The sequence below is a fragment of the Daucus carota genome, chromosome 3, assembly GCF_001625215.2.
Source record: "Daucus carota subsp. sativus chromosome 3, DH1 v3.0, whole genome shotgun sequence".
Taxonomy (NCBI): domain Eukaryota; kingdom Viridiplantae; phylum Streptophyta; class Magnoliopsida; order Apiales; family Apiaceae; genus Daucus; species Daucus carota.
The window spans coordinates 52109343-52136707 of NC_030383.2; the positions used below are offsets into that span (position 1 = coordinate 52109343).

At 32.2% G+C, this 27365-nt stretch overlaps 1 protein-coding gene across 1 annotated transcript; it reads right to left on the reverse strand.

Moving 5' to 3' along the window:
* Positions 1-492: 492 nt before the first annotated feature.
* On the reverse strand, positions 493-27365 carry LOC108214605 (uncharacterized). Its single transcript, XM_017386701.2, is given in 27 exon segments — positions 493-588; positions 684-746; positions 828-923; positions 1027-1150; positions 1370-1482; positions 1593-1760; positions 1874-2029; positions 3744-3860; positions 4023-4202; positions 6692-6851; positions 6935-7071; positions 7944-8019; positions 8124-8231; positions 9569-9642; positions 9725-9826; positions 10120-10187; positions 10310-10404; positions 10549-10628; positions 10719-10844; positions 11010-11159; positions 11242-11364; positions 11604-11672; positions 12225-12380; positions 24911-25008; positions 25109-25220; positions 25901-26647; positions 27135-27365. Coding segments are annotated over 27 exon segments (3786 nt in total). The 5' UTR covers positions 27327-27365.

Here is a 27365-nt window from a genome sequence, read left to right on the forward strand (position 1 = left end):
GCAGAGACGCAAGTCTAAGTCATGTAAGAGCAGAAAACGCACTCTATAAATTGTTTTCCATCATCTGTTTAACTATGTAGATCGAACGCAATTTTCTGTTGTGTATATGGAGTGAAACACATCTTTATCACTTGAACAGTTGAACATGCTTGTATGAATCAACCAATATGCATCTTAAAGATAAGTCTTATAAAAACACGACTTACTAACACGTACACTAGAAACGAAACTGCATCACTTGTCTTTTGATTGTATGGTCTCAACGCATGTTTAAAGTGGAGAACTGCAGAAAACACTTGAGAGAACTGCAATAATCTGCAAATTTCTGAATACACATGTCCAAAATCCGCATACTGTCCAAAAGTTAAAAGATCTGAGGATGCATTTGAAGTAGGCGAACTCCCTCAATTTCAGCTCTTAGGTGTGTTCTGGGTTTATAGAAAGAAGACTCGAAATGGTAGACAATTGTAACGTGACCTTTTAGTCCTTTTCTCAAAGATATGTAAAACAGCCAGAAACTATACTAAGGCTGCTTAACATGAAATTATGTACTTCCCCAAACTAAGATTTCTCCTCTTCCAGAATACCCTGCGATATCAATACAAACCCCGTACTGTTAAAATGCATTCGAAACAGGGCAGCATCATACTATTCCAAACCTGTTTAATTACATGTGAGACAACCTTAATAATCATCACAGCTGCATCTTTGTGCAAAACCTCATTATATTCTTGACAAGCAAGATTCTGCACGATTACAGAACTAGATATCAGTGCGGAATATATTTGAATCTGAACAAAAGTGTAAACATAAATGGAGAGACCAACCTGAACACAATTTGGACAACCAGCATCGCCAGAGCAGCAACAGGATATGAGAAGTTCCAAAGCTGCACCCATCAGTTCAGTGAAAAGAGGTTGAATCTATATGTGCATCATGCAAGCACGTGTTAGTCAGACTGACAATTTACAGTGAAAACCATAGCCTCCCTAACCCAAGATAAATGACTAAGAAGTGGATATTAACCTGTGTTGCAATGCCGGTTCCACCAGGATGTGGATCATATAACAAAATCCTTTCAGGAACATAGCGAGTATCATAAGGGTTTGCACATTCTGAAGCTATATCAGATGAGTTGCAAATGATATATCTACATACCAAAGTATCATATTAATTATTAGACCAAGTAACAGACTTGCTACCTTTTTCTATTATTATTTTCAGCATGTAAACATCAAAGATCGATTTTAAAGAATATTAACAAATTATACATTAACAGATACTGTGCAACAAAACACATTTTTTCAACTTTGTGGATATGTTTTGCTTTGTTCAAACTATATTACGCATTAATTATGATTATACTTACAGAGGTACTACATTAAGAAGTGCATGACAAGCAGCATGCAATCCTCCACGAAATGAATATCCTTTAGTTTCAACACTCATTTTTATCCATTGTGCGACTCGAATCCAAACCGCCTGTTGTTTATTAAATAAAAGAAGATAATCACATAAAATTAACATAATTGCAAACACAACAATGATTCAATTATGATTTATGTAAGTATCATCGTTAACATACTACACACCTGAGAATTGTAGGAGTAATCAGGAAGAGAAAGTTCAACTGTGTCAAACACTTGATTGCTTCCTTTCCATATACGACGAAAACCAAACCACGTAGTTGTTACTTTGCAATTATGTGCCTGAGCACTTGTTCTAGGGTATGCACCACTGCAAACTCTTGCCGGGTATGCCTATACAGAAGAATTAACTTAGTTAAGTTACTTTATGGGGTGAGTGTGCCTTGGATAAAAAATCAGCATGGGAAAACATGATAAACAACAGAAAATAGTTTAAAATCACATACAAGTTTACCACCAGCGACATGAATGTCTGTATAATCCCGAGTTTTTGTATAATATTTCAAGTCTGCTTCTTGGCACAAAGCAGTTTTATTTGACATATCCAACTTCTTAATCAGATAAGTTTTCCCTTGATTCATATAAACAGCACCTTCATAAACCTGAAGGAAAAATTTAGAAATCAAATTCCAAGAATAAATTAATTTACTATTCATACATATGTATATGCCTATATGGAGTCTAACTCAAGTAGAAGCCAAATTAGCGTAAAAACTATAAACTAGTCTCAGACCAATTTTTAATCACTGTTTTTAACCGCAGAAATCACCCATTTGTAAATCACGAATCACTATCTTGTATATAACATACTTGTCAAAATATAAATATATACATACATATATATAGGCAAGGGATCAAATAGAAACTAAACTAATCTAGAAACTAGAAACCTACTCTACTCTACTCTACTAGAAACATCCTTCAAAATAAAAACTAGAAACATCCTTCAAAATAAAAACTAAATACTAAAAAAAAAAAGTCCTAAAATCACATCGAAATATAACGTATATGCCTATATGGTATGCAAATTGATCGATATATATATATATATACAACATATATATAGGGTCCTACTCCACTAGAAACATCCTTCAGAATTAAAAAAAGAGACTAAAATTAAAATAATTCCTAAATCAAATCGAAATATAACATATATGGTATGCAAATTGATCGTTGCAAGATAACAAAATATAGTGAAGTTGGATTTCCAAAAAAGTTCACTGATTGACGGGAAAAAGCAATTTAGAAACGGAGGTTATTATGTGGAATCATGTGTGGGAGGATGCATTTTAATTGTGGCTAGTGACACTCCAGGGCCATTAGATTAGATTTATCTAATGACTTAAATTGTTCTAAGTTTCTTTTCACTTCTATTTCTATTTATAGAATGTCCAACGTAATCGGTAGTAGCTTTGTGTAGTTGTAAGAAGAATACAAAGCATACTCCCCTTTTGTATGAATATGTGCGTGTGTTAAAAGTAAACCGCCTTAATAAAAAAATAGAACCCACCACTATTATAATATTATTATTTTTAAATAAAAAGTAGCTACAGTTGCATGTTTTAGTTGAAAGACTATTGGTTTCACAACATATTTTGGATCCATTTTATTTGTAGTGTTTAGATTTTGGTATGATTGGCTAACCATAAGAAAGCTTTTAACTCATTGAGATTATTTAGATCATAAGGATGCCAATAAGAAATGTTATGGTCTTTAACATAAGAACTTGCATCACCAAAATAAAATGTGCATGTTTTATGCGGCCTTAAGAGGTAACCGGATTAAAACTGAACTAATTGTGAGTCTGTGATAGAGAAAATATTACAAAAGGTCAGTTAAGATTGTCTTGTCAGATCCTAAGGCATTGTAAAAATGCACACAAAGAAGTTTTCAGAGTTAGAGGAAGTACGTAAATATTAACGAGGTTGATTTGCTTAAAATGAAGTTTTGCCAAAAGATGTGAAGGAATTAAGTACTTGGGAACATGCCCTATATCGAGAGTAAGAGGTACATCTTTCTCCAAATCCCACTATAGCACTTGATAATTGTTCATCATGTCAAATGCTTTGGGCACTTGTGAGGACTAATCCCCACTTACAAACAGTAAATTAATGCAAGACACCTTTCAGTCACCCAAGTGCTCCTACCTAGAGGCATATAAGTTTAAGGATATTATCTATTGTAGTTTGCTTCTTGATATGGGAAAGATAGTGCTAGAGTAGGAATGTAGGAGTACGAAAGTCTAGAAACTGCATATTGAATTCGAAGTCCGAAGACAGTGGACAAAAAGTGGGTTAATAGTCTTAATAATTCTACCTGAAAGAATGCTTTGCTCTCCTCAATCTCCTCCAGAACTTCGTCATTTTTCTCGTCCACTACTTTGTATCTCTCTGACTCTATAGCCCGTATACTAACAGCGTGCGAAGGAGTTTTCTGGGAAAGAGATTTCAGATCAAACAAGAGGCACAGTAGCAAAATTTAAGGAAAAAAGGTTATTGAAGTTAACATATATAGAGGAAGTATATAACCTAGACAATAAGATAATTCTATAGTTCATGACCTATATAGCACCACATTTTGTCATATTTTTTATACCTCATGACCTATATAGCACCACATTTTGTCAGAAGATCCACGGGATGCATCAGTACTCAGGTTCCCTTTAGCCTGAAGTGTTAATATGGCATCCTTTAATCCCGGACCAAAATGCTTTTCATCATGGAGTAAGCTCAATGGATGTTCGTGAGCAGCACAGAGCAAGTGTTGTTCAAGAACCTACAGAGAGGAATTACAAAGAGTAAACATATGCTCCCCTGCTAAGCGTAAATTGAAATGCAATGTTGCCACCCCTGTTCAAGGGAAAGAAAAGATGGATGTTTGTGGGTATTGGATAAATGTTAAAATAAATATGATTCAAGCATTAATATACAAAATAGTTATGTTTATTGTTTAATAAATCATAGTCCATAGAAATAGTTTTAGCTTTTTACGTGAAATTTTAGTGGGATTCATTGTTCAGCACTAGTAGATAGGGTCGGCTAATTTTTAGTGAAGTTTGTTTATACATGGCCAATATAAAAGCGTACTTAGGTAGTTTAATTTTAAGTATTATACTAGATATAAACATCAGCAGCTTTATTTTGTTTTACTTTTCAGCATGTATCACTTATTTTTATGTATCAGAGCTGTCCGATCTTTTTCTTTTAGTGAAGTCATATACATATACTGAGTGTTCATCTTTACTATTTTCAAATAATTTCTCCTTCTCCTACATATAAAGAAAATAACTCCCAGGCTATCAAAATTAAATCATATTAGAAAGCTATGAGTTTGTGGGAAGTGATTGAGACTGATGTTAACCTAACACCTCTTCCAGAAGACCCTAATGTAGCCCAAGTTTAAACCAACTGGATTTTATACCAAAAATGTGATCTTAGAGCTCGCTTACACTAACAATACCATATTTTGTTCATGCAATGGATTGGATCGGTATTAGTCTGGAAAGCCAAGCTTACTGCTAGCCTATCGCATAAGCCAAGCCTCGACCTAGCTCCCTATGCTACAGAATGAGAGTATTCTTACTACTTCTGTCTACTTTTCTTTCCTATGGTTGACTTTACTCCTTGCTATGGTTGACTTTGCTCCTGGTGCAGCTCCTTAGATTCATGTACCCAATTCAATTCAGTGGGATCGGAGAAGCAGCGCTCGAAGAGGAAGACAAGAAAAGAAAAATGGACATGTGGCAAGAAAGGCAAAGCACTTCTGTGTATTACATACAAAGAAAATCTTACAAGCATTATGAACAACCTCCTAAAGAAGAAGCAAGAGAGAAAATCAAAGAGTAGAAGGAAGGTAAACATACGACAAATTTCATACAAATTTTAAATTTCAGGAATCAGGAGGGAGTTTGAGATTATGGAAATGAAGAACAATGAAGTTGTCATAGAATATGCAAGTATATTATGTCCAATTGACAATAAAATCATATTTCTTGGAGGGGATTTTGAAAACTAAAAGAGTGGTTGCTAGAAATCTAGTCACTCTTCTGCAAAGGTATGAAAGCAAATTTCTCACTTGAAGATCCTAAAGAATTAATAACAGTGACAATTACATAGTTGATCAATTCACTACAAGTGGATCCTTCTAATGCAACAACTATCAAAAGAATGGTAATGAAAAAAAATAATCGTTGGCATAGGGAAAGCGAAAATGATTTAAATATCATAATTTTTGGACATATAGCAAAGCATTGCAGGTTCTGAGATAATAAAAAGGATACCACTACAATATGGCTGGAAGAAGAAACTCTGCTTTGAATTGTCTGAGATTATGAGCAACATGGAGAGAAGTCATATTCATCAACAAGTCAATTGGTTTGTGATGAGAAGTGCATCAAAAAAAGACTAAAAGAAGTGCTCCAGTTTCACTAACTTGATAACTTTGAATCAAGAGATAATAATATACTCCCTCCGTCCCTCTGAATTATATACATATGGAATGGACACGGAGATTAAGATAAGTGTATAAAGGAGTATAAAGTAATGAGAAAGAGAAGAGAAAGTGGGTAAAGTGGTGGGACCCAGCAATATTTAAGAGATAGATTTGAAAATGTAGATGAAAGTAGTGGGTGGGAGGGATTTCTATATTATAAAAGTATACTCCCTCCGTCCCACCAGGTTCTTTACGTTACTTTTTGACACGTATTTTAAGGCTCCTATAAAGGATACTTACATTATATATTTTTATTAAATAAATTCCTGAAAAAAAATTTGAAGTTTAAACTTTTATTCAAAAAAAGAAAAAATTGAAAATACGTTATATAACTATATTTTATGAGAGCCTCAAAATGCGTGCAAACAGTGTACGTAAACTTCTTGGCGGGATGGAAGGAGTACTATTTTGGGAAAGTTTTAAAATGTATAGAATTAAGTGGAACATCCAGAAAAGGAAAGTGTATATAAATCAGTGGGACGGAGGGAGTATATATGATGTTAACTTTTAAAGAAAAAAAATATACGTTTTCAGGAAATGGTTTTATCTTTTTGTGTGAGATCGTGTTGGGATTTCTTTTTCACCACTAGTAGATAATGTTAACTAAGTTTTAGTGGACTTTGTTTATATATAGACTAAAAAAAGGATTACTTATGTAATTTAGTTTCAAGTATTATAATTACATAAACATAAGTTGTTTAATTTTACTTTTCAGCATGTGTCACTTATTAGTATCAGAATTTCAACAGTAAAACTTCCAAACCACCACAAACCTGAGGATTATTTGCATCGATATGGCAACACTCGATAGGGCTCTTAAAGAGTTTATGAGGAAATTTCATAAAATACTGATCCATTGGGCCTTCAAATGCTACATATATCGCTATTGATGGTTTTTCCCTTCTCCCGGCTCTTCCAGCTTGCTGCCATAAGCTAATAAGGAGAATAAGTTAACACTAATGAGAACAAAGAAACAGCAATATGGTTGACAAAAACTAAATGTACAAAGTAAATACCTTGAAATACTACCAGGAAAACCTAGATGCAAAGTCACATCAATGTGCCCAACATCAATGCCCAACTCAAGGGCATTTGTCGCAGCAACGCCAAGAAGTCTCCCGTCAAAGAATTCAGTTTCGATCCTTCTTCGATCCTGCTCTATTAGTTAACAATGTCCACAAGTCGTGATCATGAGAATAGAAACAATTATAAATACAGATTTCAGAGGCAGGAAAGCCATGCGCACCCATAGAAAGATAATTATGGTTTTAGATGTACGAAAGCCATGTACAAAAACAAAAAAAAAACAAAGTTAGGTGAACTGGACAAAAACGGATAGTCGGATACTTGAGGGGCAGGTACAGAAGATCAAAGTTCGTTGTTTTTTTAAAGTTGTTATTTTGGTACAATTTTGGAATAAGGAGCTTAAATTTGACATATTTCCGGGTTTTCTAAGGTAATTTCTTATACAAAATTATATATTGCTTTTCTTGTTTCAATACTTCCTAGTTCCTACAAGGCCACATCACATACAGAAGGCATTAGGACTAAGTTTGACAACTAAACGGTATGGTAATTTCTTGTTGCACAAAGTTCAACTCTGGAGAAGTTGTAACCTCTTCAGAGTTTAAAGTTTAGCAACGCAACAATCCGTCTGTCATTGTTTGTTTTATGAATGTAAAAGTTATTAAGGATTTTATCTTCCGCAGTTCTTTCTCAAAATATTGCAGGTTTAGACTGCTTTCCACATGCGCTTGGAATGTCAAAAATCCAAATTTATCTGAAAAACATTAAACTACAACACATATTGAATGCAGTAGGATGAATATCATGGCCAGCTTAGGCAGCCTTAATACCCAGAGCCTTTCCAACCAAATAGCCCATTCTTAGTATCTTACTCACACGGTCACCAAAAAAGCCAGGCACACACACATTTATCATATTTTAAAGATGGCATTTAAAATCATGACATCATACTGATAGCATCAATGAGAAGATTGAGCTGAAAACAGATAGCCTAATGACCTGAGCAATATAGCCAGCACGATAAGCACAAACAGAGTCCACAAGATGAGCAGCACTCTCCTGAAGAATCTCGCGTCTACATTGAAATTTAGTTTATTGATTGATAAAATCATCATGATACAGATAAACAATGAGCAGAAAATATGAAAAACAACTAGAAGTAGGCTTCAGGGCACATACGTATAACTTAACACAAGTTCACAAAGTTTCCGTGTTTTGCAAAATGCAATGCAACGAAGTCCATGCTGAACAATTTCTGCAAAGAGATAGGAAACCTCCATAATTGAACTGCAAGGAAAGATGCAATGCATTTTAGTGTTTGTTAGAAGTGACATTTGATGATGTACAGTGTGCATGTTCCAATTACAGAGCATAACAAATGGTTGTAAAATGTGCAGAGTAAATGTTCCCTTAAGAGCGTTTTATATGGTATTACATCTTTCCACACTGGCTACCAAGTCCACGGCATTATGAATAAATAAAGCCGAGTATAAAAGAGACACAGATGAATTTTGGGGGGCAGTGGCTCTAGTTCTTGATTGAACTGGTTGATGTTAATTAAACCAGGTGTATACACCTAGATCCACTCAAGATGGTAACTGCTATCTTATACGATAAAGATAAAAATGCATCACCAATTCACTAAGTGGCAGCTTTTTAGTTATCTCATCCTGAATTATCAACCAATTCATAAGCCATTAACATCTGCGGCTTAACTTAACAGAATTCAGCACCAGGTACCAGTACCATGTCTGGTACAACAAACTGTCTCTCTTTTCCTCAGCAATCAGCCAATAAAAACAATTGAAACATAATACAGTTGCAATGCACAATGTCTAAGTCTGTTTTTGTAATATACAGCGAGTCAGAGACATATATAAAAGATTCGTTGTTTGCAGAAATTTAATGCTTCTCATTCAGGAATTCTATTTCTGTTTACTAGCCAAAATATATTACTTATCATATTGCAGAAGTGGTGTCTTTAAGCATCTCAGCACTCAAAATGCTATATAGTCATCATGCTTGTAACCATAATTATGATTCGAAGTCTATGTTTTAATCAACGGAAGAACCAAGCATAGATATCTCTGTGTGCAACCTTATAACTCTCACAAAAGGAATATTATCTTCAGTGATATAAATACCTGCAAGACAGAGCTAGAGAAGCGCTCAGAACACCTTTGGCAAGTGTCTTGAGATAATCGACAATATACAAACTAGTCTACCCTACTAAATCTCTTTAAGAAAATCTCCACATATTGGTTAGGTAAACTTTATCAAGTGAATTCCAGGTGTTGGTAATATGGAAGTATGTAACCCAATAATTTGTGTTTTCTCAACCCATTTGTGTCTGTAGAATTTGCAAAAGGAAATTCACAGTTCATTTATATTCAAAACTACAGGAAGAAAAACTCTTCATGTTCTCCAGATAGGATACAAACATATAGACAGATGAAATTGAACACCCGAAAAAGATCAAGTGATGATGATGTCAGGGGTGAATAAGACTGCCAGGGTACCCCTCACATGACAAGCATCTAGCCATCAACAAACTCCTCATAGTCAATATTATATTAATTGAACACCCCGGACAAGCTTATGCCATATATTAAGATAACTGTTACCTTGAACGTCCAACAACAACACTTTTCTCAGAAGTTTTATTGGTTCCAGCGCCGGTCTTACTCTTCTTGGAAACCTGTATATTAATTGTCAGTAAAATTTTAAGAGAAGATTTATGGTCTAAAGTTTTGTTCACTTAATAGGCACACAAAGCCTACAGTTCTCAGGCACAAAGGTGGATTCCAAAGGACAAAACGCTTGAGACCAGAAGGGCTACCATCATTCTGAATCAGCTCAAGTGCTGATAAATTCGCAAGTTCCTGTATTAATCAGAACGATGTAATAATGTAAAACTTGTGGTTATCCAAGAATATTTAAAATGTAAAACTGATTAATATAATTTTCAATTGTCATCAGATACATGCACACAAATGTTTCTAATGCTATGTGTCCAGTATTAGCAAGACCAAGAGATCAGTACTACTAGCGAAGCCAACAACAAAGAACTAATATCATTGTTTCCCCGGTAGAGAAATTGTTAACATTCCACACATTTCCGGAATTAAGATTTTTTCAAGTATAATAAAGATCATAAACAAAACTAGAATCTTACCATCGTATGCTCGCGGGGGTTGGCAGAAGTTGCAGTAGAAAACACAAATGACGGATTGCAGCCATACACTGCATAACCATGTTGTGTGGATAACTAATAATTTGTTTGGAGGTAATAATATATAAAACAGATTATATAGTACATATATTGCCATCTGTACGTATATTACATAAACACTTTGCATTGATACCATGAGCACAGATTCGACGAAGTCTCCTCAAAATTAGAGCAGTATGGCAACCAAATGCTCCCTTGTAAGCATGGGCTTCGTCAATTATGACAAACCTAATATACCGAGTGCAAGTTTTAAAATATACGATATTGCAGTTATGAAATGAAAAATAGAAAGATAATATAATAAAAATAGATAACTTTATATCAAAACGGAAAGATTCTTGGATCAGCTGCATTTCATTGTGCAAGAGGTACCTAAGATTTTCTAGAATTCGCCTAAATTGTCCATGGAATGGCAAGATAGACATGTGCAACATATCTGGATTCGTTATCAACTGCACAAAAAGTGAAAACAAATCAGTAAAAATAAACAAGTAGGCCAACTCAAAGAAGATGCAAAAGAACCCCATCACAAGCAACCATACGAGCCTAGCACTGTCCCTCAACCACAGCCGATCTTCTTGAGACGTATCACCATCATATGTGCCAATATTTAAGTTGGTATTGGACTCTTCCACTATTTCTGACAAAGCTCGCAGTTGATCTTTGAGCTAAAGCCTGCATCAACAACCAATTTGGTATTTAGTATACTTGACACTTAAATTCAACCAGAAGGCCAAACTGAAATTACAACAAATCATAGCTGTTTGAATTCATGATACATCATCAATCAGCATAAATAAATATAAGAACACATAACATCTAGCGCGGATGACCTTTGTTGGAAAAAGGTAAAAAGCACAAGCAGACAAATCCTGAGATAGTACTTCCAGGACTGGAAGATTGTAGCAAAGAGATTTCCCACTGGATGTCATGGTTGCCACAACAACATTTTTTCCAGCAAGAGAAGCTTTGATTGATTCTGACTGCATATAAAGCAAAGGTATACATAAATTAGAAGAAATTTAAGAATCGAAAAGGATCACAATTAATAGGAAACCTCCATACCTGGTGGCTATACAACCTAGTAATCCTGTTACGTTTAAGTGCAGATTTCACGTTTTTTGATAGTTCAACTGGGATCTCAACATAGTCTGCTTTTCTTCCAGGTATATCTTCAATGTGAACAATCTGCATCAATGGAATTTAGCAGTCAGCTAAACTGAACTAAAAATAATTACTAAACAAATGAAGATATGCCTTAACGTTTACATGAAGGCTGGCTCCTATGTATGTTTCCGCCAACTTCCCCATCCCCCCACCCAAAACATATACATACTACAAAACAGAGGTAGGAAAGATATATACAAAGACAACCAATTGCAACACGAAGCAAACACCCATTCAAAAGACAAATAATAAATTGCTACCTGTCCTTTAGATCCAATACCCATTCTCAGATGTTCCACCATTTCAATAGGTGATAACGGTTGTGTGTCCTGCTAAAGAAGAAGAATTTTAGAACCTAAAATAGCCTCATAAATAATTTAATGTGCACAAACAAGCAATGGAATTAGAAAGTAAGAATATAAGAAGCAATGAGGTGAAAAAAGAATAAGATGAGACACAAATTTCTAAAACAATTTGCACAGACCAGGTCATGTTAAGTAATTATGTATAATACAAAAATACCTAATTTTATGCAAACTGTGTATGATACAGTTTGATGTAAACTATACTCTAGGGAAAAATAACTCAAAAAGTCGATTGGCGTATTAATTCACAATTCTGCAGCAGCAATATAGCTCAAACATGATTATAGATTGTGACTGTTACCTATAGCTGATGGAGAAAGAGCATTGTGATTGATATCTATAGTGGATGGCAAAAGAGCTCAAGGTTCATATATAACTTTTCATTTAACAACCAGTGTATATATACAATAAAGAAATCATTTTTCCACTACTCCATCACTTCATTTTGCACGTAGCAACATGGATACAATATGCACAACTTGATCATTCAGCCACTAGACAAGGGGTCATACTTACATGACAGACTTCTTTCATAGAAACAGAAGTTGATGGAGCAGATGTGCAACTTCTAGGCCGTTTAGCTTTTGTGTTATTTGCAGCAGACTTTGCATTCACAAACATTATAACGTCTTCCACAGAAAAGCACTTGACCATATCATTTCCAGTTTCACGCTGTTTCAAATTATCCAAAGTACTGCATAAAAATGAAGCTATCGAACAGCGGTAACTAATTGCACACCATACATAATGATTTAGGTTCCCATAACTGGGATCTATGACTGATTAACCAAATACACAACAATAATATTTAGCTCTTTAAAACCATAATAAGAAGTAACTCCACTTTGTGCTCAAGTAGCTTCATTAATTCCACAAGAAATGCTAACAAAACAGCTTCACAATTTGGCCTAAAACTAGACAAATATAATATATAATATTTGGAGGCTATCTCCAAGTTATTCAATCATTAGTATAAACTTACGGAGAATACAACTCTTAATCATTAAAATATCATCAAGAATTGTTAAAACAGAATCATTTTCATATATTTACTTCTGTCTCAAATAAAAATTTACCATCATTAGATATAACAACAATCAATTTAATGTCACCAACACATATAGATCCCCCAGCATTTCAGTAATAACTCGAGCTCCATTTGTTTACCAGAAAATAGCTTAAATTTGGGAAAATAATTCGCAAAAATATGAAATTCTTGTAAAATATTTGTCCGGGGCAAAATATATTTAGGGAAATTTTTTTTTTTCAAAAAAATGATTTCCTATAACTTCACTATTATTATGAGAAATGATGGGAAAATGCTTAGTGTCTGTTTGGGGTTGCAGTTGGCAACCACAACAGCAGCTTTTTGTCAAACAGCTGGTGTAAATTTGTTTGGTAAAGTTTAACCCTGCTTTTTCCAACCCTGCTTTTTGTCCAAAAGCTGCTTTTACAGAAAGCTGGTATACCCCTGCTTTTCACAGAAGCGGCTGTTGCGCCCAGTTGTTACTGGTCTTGCCATCGAACCCCCGCACATGCAATTTTTTTGTTTACCCTAGTTGTTACACTTTAAACAAAACAACAAAACAATATAATATGTATAAAATATTTTTTTTAATTATAACTTGGATTATTGGTAGGTGGAATTTTTGTAATAAATTTAAAAAGAAACCTCAAAATGAATTATTAAAATAAATTTGGTTGTTTAAATGAATTTTAAGGTTATATTTTTGGTTTCAATAAATTTGTTGTTTTAAAAAATAAATTATAATATAGGGGTAAAAATTAAATATGGTGAGTAATATACATTAAACCAAGAAGAAAATTATATCAGTTTATAAAAAATATGTTTAAGTAGTATATTTTGGTAAAATGTAAATTATATAATTTTATTTATATTTATAGTTGAATATAAAATATAAATGATGTGTTTCTGTTGAAAATATTTTACAAAAATTATATAATTTTGCAAATATATAATTACAAATTATGAAATATATATATTATTACAAATTATACATATATTAATAACATATTTTTCTAAAAGAGCTCATACATAAAATAAAATAATGAAGTTAAATTTTAAACAAAGCTTTGCATCTGTAACTCTTCGAATTGAAGAAAACTTGCAATACACACACGTAAGAAATACTTTATCATAATAATGTATTATAATAAATAGCAATGACTTACCTTTTTATTAAGATAAGATCAAGCCATCCTACAGGCTCCAGGATTCAGTCAAGATGAACATTATCCGCAATCAAATAGTTCATAGTTTAATGATGTAAAGATGATTTAATTATTTTTTTATTTTCTAATTTTACACAATTATATTTGTTGTTTAATAGTTGTGTATGAAATAATGAATAAGAGATTACTTTTATTTATCACTATAACACTTTAACAAAAATTTACCAAACAGTTTGTTTTCAGCTTTTACTCAAACAGCACATTTGAAATCAAGTTTACCAAACAGTTTCAGCTTTTACAAACAACACTTTTTTTACCAGCACTTTTACTCACAGCAATAGCAATTTGTAACAGCACTACCAAACAGACCCTTAATCTGGAAAAAAATCTCTCTTTTAAAAAGGGAAAGTCAATTTCCAGAAAATTATAAGCATATTTCAAAGGAAATTTCTTCCTTCCAAATCTATTTTATTTTCCCGATACCAGAAAAACGCAGAAAAAATAGGAAAAATATTTTCCAAATTCTAGAAAATCGAAAATTTCGGGAAAAAACTTTCCTAAAGTTAAACAAGCGCAGATAAATCAGAACCTCCAAGAAAATATTTACTAAATCAAACAGAAAATTTTCAGGGAGGTTTTTGTCATTTAATCATCATGAAAATGTTATGAAATTGTGTACATATGTTGAGTTAGAATATATCTTCCTCTCTTAAAAAGGGAAATTCATGTTCCTGAAATCCATTTATTATCAGTGGAAAATTCCTCCTTTGGAAAAAACTAATTTTCCTGAAACCAAACAAAAGCATCAAATATTTTCTAGAACTACGAATAAGGCTCAAAAGAGATTGATTATACAAAAAACTCGTGGAATCTAGCAATCTTACAGCATGAATACGATTAAGCAAGTATTCAGAAAATTAAAGAAAAAGAAAGAGAAAGTTAGAACCCTAGAAATATGGGTTGAAACCCTGATCGACACATATCAAAGAAATCTTAGCAACTTTGAGTCAGATGGAGAAGAAATGAATTTTCTCCTTTATGGACTTAGAGAAGAAATGACATTAATCTACAAACGACACAGAGCAAGGGAAATGGAAAGAATTTTACTTCATCAAAATAATCTCACTGGATGATGCAGAGATGATACAGCAATAATGCAGTAGTAATGCAGGTGATAATGCAACCACTAAGATGACATAAGCAATGACATCATCAAGAAAATTCTGGACACCAATAATTGAAGACAATCATGGAACTACAATAATGCAAAGCAATAATAGAACTGCATGATTAAATTCATGATGTAAGCAATGATGTAATATAGTTTGTCTTTTTTAGTGTACAACTACTATAAATAGATGTGTGTAACTTAGTTGAAGGGCATCGAAAAACACAACCCTTCAAAATCACTCTCAACCACTCTTGTAAAATAAACACCCTTGTATTGTAAAAGTTTTGAAGATCAATAAGAAGGTTTGAAGTTTGTATATCAGCTCTTCTACATGAGTAATAACTCGTGTAAGTATTCTTAATCTTTATTCTTGTCATTTAAATTACAGATTATATCTGTTTAAATATATCTGTCAAGTTCATAACTTGTGTTTAACAGAAATCCTTATCATTATCGGTCCTTGTTGTGTTGGTATCAGAGCCAGATCTCTGTTGAAAATTGGTGTGAATAAAGTACTTTAATTTCTTATCGTCGTAGTCGATCGGTCCCAAGTCGCGTTGTGGAGTCTTGCCCGTTAGCCAGAGTTAGGCAAGTTAGGGTTTATTATCCACGTAATCAGTCGTTGACAGCCGAGCTATTGACTTAAGAATTAAAGTTCTTAAAACATGCTAAGATTTCTTTGATATGTGTCGATCAGGGTTTCAACCCATATTTCTAGGGTTCTAACTTTCTCTTTCTTTTTCTTTAATTTTCTGAATACCAACACAACAAGGACCGATAAGGATAAGGATTTCTGTTAAACACAAGTTATGAACTTGACAGATATATTTAAACAGATATAATCTGTAATTTAAATGACAAAGATAAAGATTAAGAATACTTACACGAGTTATTACTCATGTAGAAGAGCTGATATACAAACTTCAAACCTTCTTATTGATCTTCAAAACTTTTACAATACAAGGGTGTTTATTTTACAAGAGTGGTTGAGAGTGATTTTGAAGGGTTGTGTTTTTCGATGCCCTTCAACTAAGTTACACACATCTATTTATAGTAGTTGTACACTAAAAAAGACAAACTATATTACATCATTGCTTACATCATGAATTTAATCATGCAGCTCTATTATTGCTTTGCATTATTGTAGTTCCATGATTGTCTTCAATTATTGGTGTCCAGAATTTTCTTGATGATGTCATTGCTTATGTCATCTTAGTGGTTGCATTATCACCTGCATCACTACTGCATTATTGCTGTATCATCTCTGCATCATCCAGTGAGATTATTTTGATGAAGTAAAATTCTTTCCATTTCCCTTGCTCTGTGTCGTTTGTAGATTAATGTCATTTCTTCTCTAAGTCCATAAAGGAGAAAATTCATTTCTTCTCCATCTGACTCAAAGTTGCTAAGATTTCTTTGATATGTGTCGATCAGGGTTTCAACCCATATTTCTAGGGTTCTAACTTTCTCTTTCTTTTTCTTTAATTTTCTGAATACCTGCTTAATCGTATTCATGCTGTAAGATTGCTAGATTCCACGAGTTTTTTGTATAACCAATCTCTTTTGAGCCTTATTCGTAGTTCTTTATCATGAAGTGCCCATAATTCAGCAGTTTTGTGTTCAGCTGCAACTCTAGCTGAGTGCATTTCCTGAAATGAACCATATCTGGTTAACACATACTTATTGTATGCTAATTGACTTTTTATCTTTAAGTTTTCCAACTCCTTGGTTGCTTCTTGAATCTTTGGATATATCATACTAAGCTTTCTTTCCTGCTTATTAAGCTTGCGAAATCTTTCCTTGATTGGATCCATTATTGAGTTTGAGCGTATTGGAGATTCTCCTCAAAATCTTCAGGGGATTCTTCTGTTATTGACATATTGGTATTACCATCATCTTCATCTTCATTATCAGAAAATGAAGCAATTTCTAATAGCTTCTTTTGAATTTCTTTTTTAGAAGCTTGAGGATATTTCCTTCTCAAGGTCTCTTTAAGAGATTTTAGAGGATCTTTTATTTCCTCTTTTTCCTGAAGTTTTAACTTCTCTTGATTTTTGTTTTTACAATACTGAATATCAGCTTTCAACTGTTTTACAGTTTCTTCAGTATTAAACTTATTCCACCATTTATATTTAAATTGGCGAACTAAGGTAGGAAGACCTTTATTAAAGTCTTGAATTTGCTTGGTAGCATATTCCCAAGTCCAGATCCATGGTAGGTTATAAACCATCATTAATTTCATCATAGGAATATCATTTCCTTCATTTGAGCATTTGCAACATTCTTCCTTATATCCAGGAAATAAGAGATATAACTCTTCTGGTAAAACATTAATTTTGGGACCAAATTTTTCCCACCAATGAAAACTCCAATTTGGAGGATTATTAAGAACAAAATCAGACATAAATCTGAAAAACAAAGTATGTTTAAAATCTGGATTATTATAATAAAAACAATTATACCAAGCATCCTTATAATCCCAGTAGGTATAAGGCATATTTGGATAATTGGTCATTTGTCTAGTCCTATTAGGATCTAGTCCCCAATCTGTTGGAGATAACATCTTTTTAAAAGACGCTTTAGAAAAGCTATAAGGAGCATGTTTATTTTGTTGGGTATTTCCACCTCTATAAAAGTGTTCAAATTCAACACTTTGAGTTTCTTTAAGAATTGTTTCATAAAACAATCTAGTATTATTAGATCCTTTTAAAGGATAATGATTATAGGGTTCAAAATATCGTGATGCAATATAATTAGCATCTGAAAACCATTTAAGGTCAAAATTTTCCAAAGTTAGTATTACTTCACAAACATTTGAGGTGTAGATATCATCTACTTGTTCTCTTTTAAGAACATCTTTTAGAGAAGATCTATTTTCTCTGGTATTACCACTTGTGGATCCTCTGGTATAACCACCACGATTCATAGTTAATTTCCCTCTTTCTCTGGAGAGGGTAATCCCTGTAAAAATTCTCTAGTCAAATAGTCTGGAAGAGAATTTGATTCTCCTTTTATATATTCAATTTGAAAATCAAAGATAGACAATAAGGCTTGCCATCTTGCAAATTGTTGTTTTGCAACTAAATTCTTTATATCCTTTTCAAGGACTTCTTTAACTGAAGAGCAGTCAATTCTAAGAAGAAAATTTTGATTTAATAAATCATCTTGAAATTTGAACAAACATTTTAATACAGATAGCATTTCTTTTTTAACAGTAGAATAATTTAATTGTGTTTTATTCCAATGTCCTGAAGTATATCTTAATAATTCTTCTTTTTTACTATCAGGATTTACTTGTTTTAAAATACCACCATATCCAATATTTGAAGCATCTGTCTCAACAATTTTAAACCATTGAGGATTTGCCAAATATATACAAGGTATTGTTTTAGTTTTTAACTTAATTTTCTGAACAGCTTTAGTATGCTCATCTGTCCATGGAGTAGGATTTTTACCTAATCTCTTATATAATATCTTAGTATCTTGTGCTAAATTTTTATAAAAATCAGCAATATAATTTAAACTTCCTAAGAATCTTTGTAACATTTTCTTATCAGTAATTCTATCAGGAAAATTATCAGCAAAAGTTAAAGATCTTTCTATAGGAATTATTGTTCCTTGGTTTATATTATGTCCTAAAAATCTAATTTTTGTTTGAAATAAATTTATTTTGGTTGGTGATAAAACTAATCCATTCCTTTTAACAGCATCAATAAATGTATTTAAATGTTTAAAATGCTGATCAATATTATCAGAAAATATTAATATATCATCAATATATACTATGCAAAATTGTGAATGAGGAATAAATATGTCATTCATTATTTTCTGAAATTCTGAAGGGGCGTTTTTTAAACCAAAAGGCATTACTGTCCATTCATATTGTCCAAAAGGAACAGTAAATGCAGTTTTATACCTATCTTTAGGTTCTATTTGTATCTGCCAAAAACCTGATTTTAAATCAAATTTAGAAAATATTTTAGCTTGACTTATTCTATTTAATAGGTCTTTTTTATTAGGAATAGGATATCTAATCCATTTTAATGCTTTATTAAGCGGTTTGTAATTAATTACTAGTCTTGGAGTTCCTCTTTCTATTTCTGACTTTTTATTGACATAAAAAGCAGCACAACTCCAAGGAGACTTACTTGGGGTTATTAGTCCTTTTTCTAATAAAGTATCTATTTCCTTTTTACAAAATTCTAACATCTCTTTATCCATTTGAGATGGTCTTGCTTTAGTAGGGATTTTATCCTCTGTAAATCCTTCATCATATGGTAAACTTACCATGTGTTTCTTTCTTTCCCAAAAAGCATTAGGTAGAGTATTACACACTTCTTGTTGTATAGTTATTTCTAATTGTTTTATCTTTTCTTGTATAAATTTATTTCTTGTTTTAGTGAATTGCTATGGTTTTGTTTATACTCTAAATTTTTCTTTGATATATTAATATTGTTTATAGGTAATTCATTTACATTTTTGGTTATAAGAGTAGTTATAAAATTATAGGATATATCAATCCCATTTATTTTAGTATGTATTCCTGATTGATTTATGGTCATTGGTTGTATACTATTAAGGAAAGGTGTTCCTAATATTATTCCTTGTGATAAGTAAGGAACCATTATAAATGTAGAATTTAAACATGTTCCTTGATTACAAATTGCAACATTTGTCAATTTATATTTAATCCATAATTTACTACCATCAGCAGTACTTAAATCTTGCTTAGTTTTCTCATAGTATTGGGTTGGAATTAGTCCTTCTCTTATGCAGTTTATGTTTGCACCACTATCTACCAAAGCTATAGTAGACAGAGTAAATGTATTATTAATTACAATGGTTATATTAATATACCATTTTTGATAAGTAATTTGGTGTATATTACACAAAAATTGATTAGAAGTTTCTCCTACCTCTCTAGGAGTTATATTTCCAAGAGTGGAACAATTATTTTCTAATTGTTTTACTCTTTGTTTTAGTTCATTTATTTCTTTTTTCTGAGAATTTAATTCTTCTTTTAAATCTTTAAGAGTTATAGGTTTCTCAGATTGATTATTAAATCTAGCTATTACTTCTTGTAAAGTATAAGGGGTATAAATTTGAGGTTGTTTTTGGGGTTTTTCCCTAGGTGTTTCTTTTACCTGATTCAAATATTGTTCAATCATTTGTCTCTTCTGAATAGGGTCATTTATTTTCTCTATCATATCTAAAATAAATTGATCAGAACTACTCAAGACATTGATGCTTAAACCATTCATGTTTAAGTTAGCTATATAAGGATCATTACTTGTTTTACAAGCGCATACTTCTTCTTCAGATTCAGAAGTACTATCCTCAATATCAGAATCATGTATGTCACATATTTCATTAGAATCATAATCAGATATATCAGAATCTATAATTTCAGACTCAATAATATTATAAATTTCCTGTTTTACAGAATCATCTAAAGACAAAGTACTTATTTTCTTTTTAAGCATGCATTTATTTGCATAATGACCTTTTTTGCCACACTTATGACATGTTACAGATTTAATAAATTGTTTCTTAGGAATTTTCTTTTTAAAATTCTTTTTAGGTAGGTAATCTTGATAGTGTTTTTTCTTTCTCCTTTTCCTAAACGGATATGGTTTCTTCTGAGATTTTTTATGAACTTTTCTTTCCTTTATTAAGGGATAACTAAATTGTTCACAAAATTCTCCTATTTCTTTTCTATGATTAATTCCTTGTTTTTTCAATTGTGCTTTTAAATTTAAATCATTACACAGATTTAATCCTTCTGCTATCATTTCATTAGTTAATTCTCCATAAGTATAGTGATCTAAGGGTATTTCCAAACCATTATGTTTTGTTCTTAATCTATTTCTAATTCTTTCTGCAAATAATGCAGGTAATCCTGAAATATATTTCTCTTTCCAAAATGTGGAATTTCCATCTTGTCTATGCATAATTTTAGACAAAAATACATCTTTATACCATCTAAAATGAGTGAGTGTAGGGCATCTTAGATTTATTAGTAATTCCCTGCTGCAATCCATTGTATGGAAAGCATTTCCTACAAAATGTTTTAAAATTGTTTGAATTAATGTATAAACACTATCTTCCTGATATTCAGATTTTATTACACTATTATCAGGTGAATTAGAATGTATTAGTTTTTTAGCCTGTAAAATTTCTTCTCTTTGAAATGGTGTTAGAATATTATCCCACCATCCTTTAAGTTGTCCTGTAAATCCTGCTATTATAAAACTAGCAATATTTGCATCTGTATTACCATTAGCTTTACATATTGTAGAATACATTAACATTTTGTGTAGAACAGCAAATATTTGTTGCTCTGCCCAACCATCTATGTTCCATTCATAGATTTGGTCTGCTGAAAAACTTGATTTTTCTGTATTTATAAAATTTTCTTCAAATAATACATCCATAGGTGTTGGCCTAGGATAGTAGTATCTTCCATAAGGAACTTTATTTTTTAAAGGTCTTTTATCAAATTCGATTTTATTCAAGGATTGATTGATTTCCTGGTTTTCATTATCTAAGGATTGAAATTGATTGTTTAATTGGGCTAATTCTGTTTCACTGATATTATCTTCTCCTTCAGTTTCTTCTTTATTTATAACTGCTACTGAAGACGAAGACTCAGTTATTTTTTCTTGTTGTTTTAATTCTTCTAGTTTTGTAACTAATGCATTAACTAAATTTGTTTCTTTTTTAGATTGAAGATTAAAGGGTGTATAAACTGGCGGAGGAATTAAAACTGTTTCCTGTTTTACAGGAGTAGAGGGTTTTATAGATTGCTGTATTTTTTCTAGCATTGTATTAGTATTATTTTCTACTCTAGTTAATTGTTTCCCTAGAGTATGTAAATGCATATTTGAGAAATTATTTTGAGATAATATTTTCTCATGAGTGGTATTTTCTGTAAATGTCTCAGATATAGCATGAGCAGTTACAGGGTTTCCATTCATTGTAGTTAAAAATATTTTATTCTCTATTGGAGGGTGTAAAGAGGTTAGTTTAGGGCCATGTGTTGTTTGCCATTCTTTATAATAATTACTAATCATATTTATTTGAGGAAATTCATTTTGTGTCATGAAAAACCAGTCTACAAAATTTAATATTATTTTATGTTCTTCAAGATGTTTATAAAACAAATCTTTAAATTCTAAAGTTTTCTCTTTAGAATAACTCTTAAAAAACCATTCTCTAAAAACCTTATATTTAGGTTGATTAAATTCATTATTAATCTTATTTCTGTCTATTTTAAATTCTTGAATATTATTTAATTCTAATACATTTATTGAGAAATTCATGTCACTAAAAGTTGGTGATCCTATCTCATAAATTTCTGTTGGTTTAACCTTAGGTAATGACCAATCTTTAAGATGTTGTTCTAAAAGTTCATATTCTATTTCATTACTATTCTTGACGAAATCCTTATTCATCTTAGTATGTTTACCAAATCCTATTGATCTTAGCATGTTTTAAGAACTTTAATTCTTAAGTCAATAGCTCGGCTGTCAACGACTGATTACGTGGATAATAAACCCTAACACGCCTAACTCTGGCTAACGGGCAAGACTCCACAACGCGACTTGGGACCGATCGACTACGACGATAAGAAATTAAAGTACTTAATTCACACCAATTTTCAACAGAAATTAGGCTCTGATACCAACACAACAAGGACCGATAAGGATAAGGAATATCCTTATCGGTCCTTGTTGTGTTGGTATCAGAGCCTAATTTCTGTTGAAAATTGGTGTGAATTAAGTACTTTAATTTCTTATCGACTTGGGACCGATGTGTTTCTGTTGAAAATATTTTACAAAAATTATATAATTTTGCAAATATATAATTACAAATTATGAAATATATATATTATTACAAATTATATATATATTAGTAACATATTTTTCTAAAAGAGCTCATACATAAAATAAAATAATGAAGTTAAATTTTAAACAAAGCTTTGCATCTGTAACTCTTCGAATTGAAGAAAACTTGCAATACACACACGTAAGAAATACTTTATCATAATAATGTATTATAATAAATAGCAATGACTTACCTTTTTATTAAGATAAGATCAAGCCATCCTACAGGCTCCAGGATTCAGTCAAGATGAACATTATCCGCAATCAAATAGTTCATAGTTTAATGATGTAAAGATGATTTAATTATTTTTTTATTTTCTAATTTTACACAATTATATTTGTTGTTTAATAGTTGTGTATGAAATAATGAATAAGAGATTACTTTTATTTATCACTATAACACTTTAACAAAAATTTACCAAACAGTTTGTTTTCAGCTTTTACTCAAACAGCACATTTGAAATCAAGTTTACCAAACAGTTTCAGCTTTTACAAACAACACTTTTTTTACCAGCACTTTTACTCACAGCAATAGCAATTTGTAATAGCACTACCAAACAGACCCTTAATCTGGAAAAAAATCTCTCTTTTAAAAAGGGAAAGTCAATTTCCAGAAAATTATAAGCATATTTCAAAGGAAATTTCTTCCTTCCAAATCTATTTTATTTTCCCGATACCAGACAAACGCAGAAAAAATAGGAAAAATATTTTCCAAATTCTAGAAAATCGAAAATTTCGGGAAAAAACTTTCCTAAAGTTAAACAAGCGCAGATAAATCAGAACCTCCAAGAAAATATTTACTAAATCAAACAGAAAATTTTCAGGGAGGTTTGTCATTTAATCATCATGAAAATGTTATGAAATTGTGTACATATGTTGAGTTAGAATATATCTTCCTCTCTTAAAAAGGGAAATTCATGTTCCTGAAATCCATTTATTATCAGTGGAAAATTCCTCCTTTGGAAAAAACTAATTTTCCTGAAACCAAACAAAAGCATCAAATATTTTCTAGCATTTCTGATTTTCCTACATCCATTTGAGTTTTGGAAATTATTTTACTAAAACTAAGGTTATTTCTAAAACATGAAGCTAAAAAAGTGCTGGAGATTATTGTGTAAAAATCATCCGTTAAACAAGTGCACTAAAACAAAAGAGGGATTGAGCAAACCATCACTATATCTCGTAGTTGTCTAATGCATATATGGTCTTCATCAACACACTGGCCACACAATTTTAGGCACCGTTTGTTTGCCAGAAATAAATTAATTTTGAATAACATTTTTATTTTGCAAAAGAAGTCCCGGGGAAATTTGTCATGAAAATGAATTTCCGAAAAATATATTTCCAAAAAACGTTTTTCGGGAAAATATTTCCATGGTTTAAATATCATGAAAAGAATATGACATTTTGAGAAAATTTTCATTTTTAAAAATGTATTCCACTATTGAAAAGGTGAAGTCATATTCCACGAATTCAAAACATTTTTCAAAGGTATATTCCTACTTTGGAAGATATTGTATTTCCTAAGACTAAACAAGATCGGGAAACTATTTCATTTGCTAATCTATATTCCTTCAAACAAACAGAGCCTAACGAAATGGTAATAGTGAACAGTATAAGTACAATACAACTTATGAATTATAATAGGGAAAAGATAACAATAATTGAATTATAAAAAAGAAAAGATAACAATAATTTATGAATCTACATAGTACATGGTGTGTCTTTATGATGCATATTGCTGATAGATAACCCCTGCAGATTAGCATTTTGTTTATTTCATTTTTAAATAAAACAGACCAAGCACTATATTCATTTTTCTTCTTTTGAAATTAAGACCGACTGAGCCCTTTTAACCTTTAGGCAAAACATGTACAATATTGTCATATGGAGGAGACATGAGATAACTAGTAAAGGTTCAAAAGCTGTAATACAAAGGTCTGTGAACATACCAATAATGATTTGACAGTATTCCACAATTCAGTTTTGAAAAAATTATCCCTTTTCTTCATTGCATTGACTGTTTTTGAAAGAGGCATGCATTTCTCAGCTATTACAGAGTATCACAGTAATTGCATAACCAAATCAAAGAGTTAAGAATGAAGTGAACACCATATATAAAAGACAAAAAGATATGGTTATCAAATTACCAGCAGAACGAGTAGGCATAGTTTGATCACTGTTGTCAAGTTGAGATTTTACAATTACAAGGGAATTGCTAGATTTCTTTCCTTTTGTCTCACTGTCAACAAAATGAACCACCTGAATGTAAAGTTAACAAAAAATAAAAATATGCTACAAATGTTTATATACAATATTACATAATTACCAAGAACAATACATGACTGTGTAAGCCCTCTAATAGATAAAGTAGTATGGATGTAGGAACTCCAGCAATGTATAATCACTCCTGTCTGAAATAAAGACCAACTGTACTTTTTAAACTTCATGACACGTCAAGGTTCGTAAAAATGCAGAAATTTCACAAAAAAATAAAATAAATAAATAAATAAACTTGTTTATCACCATGCCATTGGTATCCTGCATTACCATAGATTGCATAAATGTAGACAAGTAATTATTGCTTCTGACGCATTATAACAATTATAAATGGCAGAGCTATATAAAAATATTTTAATAATGTGGAAGTTTAAGAAACTACTGAAGGAGAAACACATGCATCCTACTTAGCTATCATTTGCAAGTTCTTCAAAATTACAGTCTAAAACTAACGCTGGTAATCAGCTAACATATTTCGGCCAATGGTTGTGTTTCTTAAAAATCTTGTAATGCCCCGTTATCCATAACTTATCAATTTTGCATAACGAAGATGCCTAAAATTATTGCTTAACAATTTGACATGACAGTATAACCAAAAGATTAATGTGTTCATTCCAGGTCCAAGTGAAAGAAACTGTAGAGATGATTTATAGTAAAAATACCTTTGGACATAATGCTGACAGTTGCTCAAGGTCTAAAATGCCAATCTGAAACCCAGATTCTGTAAGTTGGTCCAGAGCTCCTTTCAAACCAACAAAGGTGACCAATTTGCCCTGAAATCCAAGAACTGTTGAGTAAAGGTTTAGGAAACAAAACCTCTTCATTATATCCTTCATCCACAATGGACACAAGCATAAACCACCCTTGCTCAGATATGGTCCCTTTTCACTGTCCTTTGAGATAGCGTTGTTTAACAGGCATGTCCCGGAGAGTGGGTCGGCTAAACAATCAATTAATCCGGATAAGTGAAGAAATCTTTCACAATTTTTACCATCGAATATATTATTACTTGATGACTGCAAAATGCTCTCTAAAAGGCTGTTTGCAGTTTCTTCATGTTCGCTGCTAACAGATTTAGTTCTCCATTTTGTCTCTGAAGAACATGTTACATTATGTTTCCTGCTATCTCCAGTTCTACTATCAAAAGTCATGCCTTGAAGCTCTGCGTAAGGTTGATTTTCGTTCGTAGCAGTATTCTGCATGCAAGACAGATCTTGCATCAGATCAGACCAGGTTGAATGAGCAATATTAGAAGATGAGCATTGACTGGTGACATTTGGCGCTGCCAAAACTTCCTCGCATTTCTGCTCTTGTTTCTGATCCTTCTTTGTAAATGGAATAAGAATAAAAAAGTCCCCAGGATGGGTGGGATAGTGACTAATTTGACTTCCCAGACTCAATTTCATACCCTGAAGCATAGCAAGCCAGACATATAAGATTCTAAACAAGGGTACAAACAGAAACGTAAAGTTTGCAAACAATCAGAAACATAAAATGTATGGTCCCTTAGACAGCTACTCTACTAGCTTCCTTAATCAAATTCTAGCACCTTACATTGCCCCATGCTCCCATCTAAAACAGTTAAATTATATTTATTTTTTCCGACTAATATGGCTTTAACCTTACAATTTGAGTATTTGTTCTCAGAAATTCTCGAGGTAGCCAGAGTCGAGCCCAAGACCGGGGCCAACAGAGGATACCTTAACCACTTGGCATATCCAATCGTGCTCATCTAAAACAGTCAATTAGGTGTGAGAAATTAGTCCAAAAACGCAGTTTAAAACATTGCAAAGTCCAATAACAGATGATATTATGGAGCTAATCTATCTATGGATTCAACAAGCAGTGTATAAACATTTTACAGAAAACATAGACAGACACTAGGAAGAAATAGACCTTTAGGAAGAGATGAAAGTTTGGGGAAGAGGAAGCAGGGGGGAAAGTTTGTTTAAGAAGAAGCTTGAGTTGATCAATTCTTATGCTTTCTGAGATTGAGAGCGTCATTGATTCGCCTGTTAGACTTCGAACTTGAATCTCTCTCTCTTTCTCGCCCATCTCCTCTTCACTCTCTAGGGTTCTGTCGCTCATTTCGCGGGGAATGCCGTTTGTTTCTTTTCAGACGCTCTG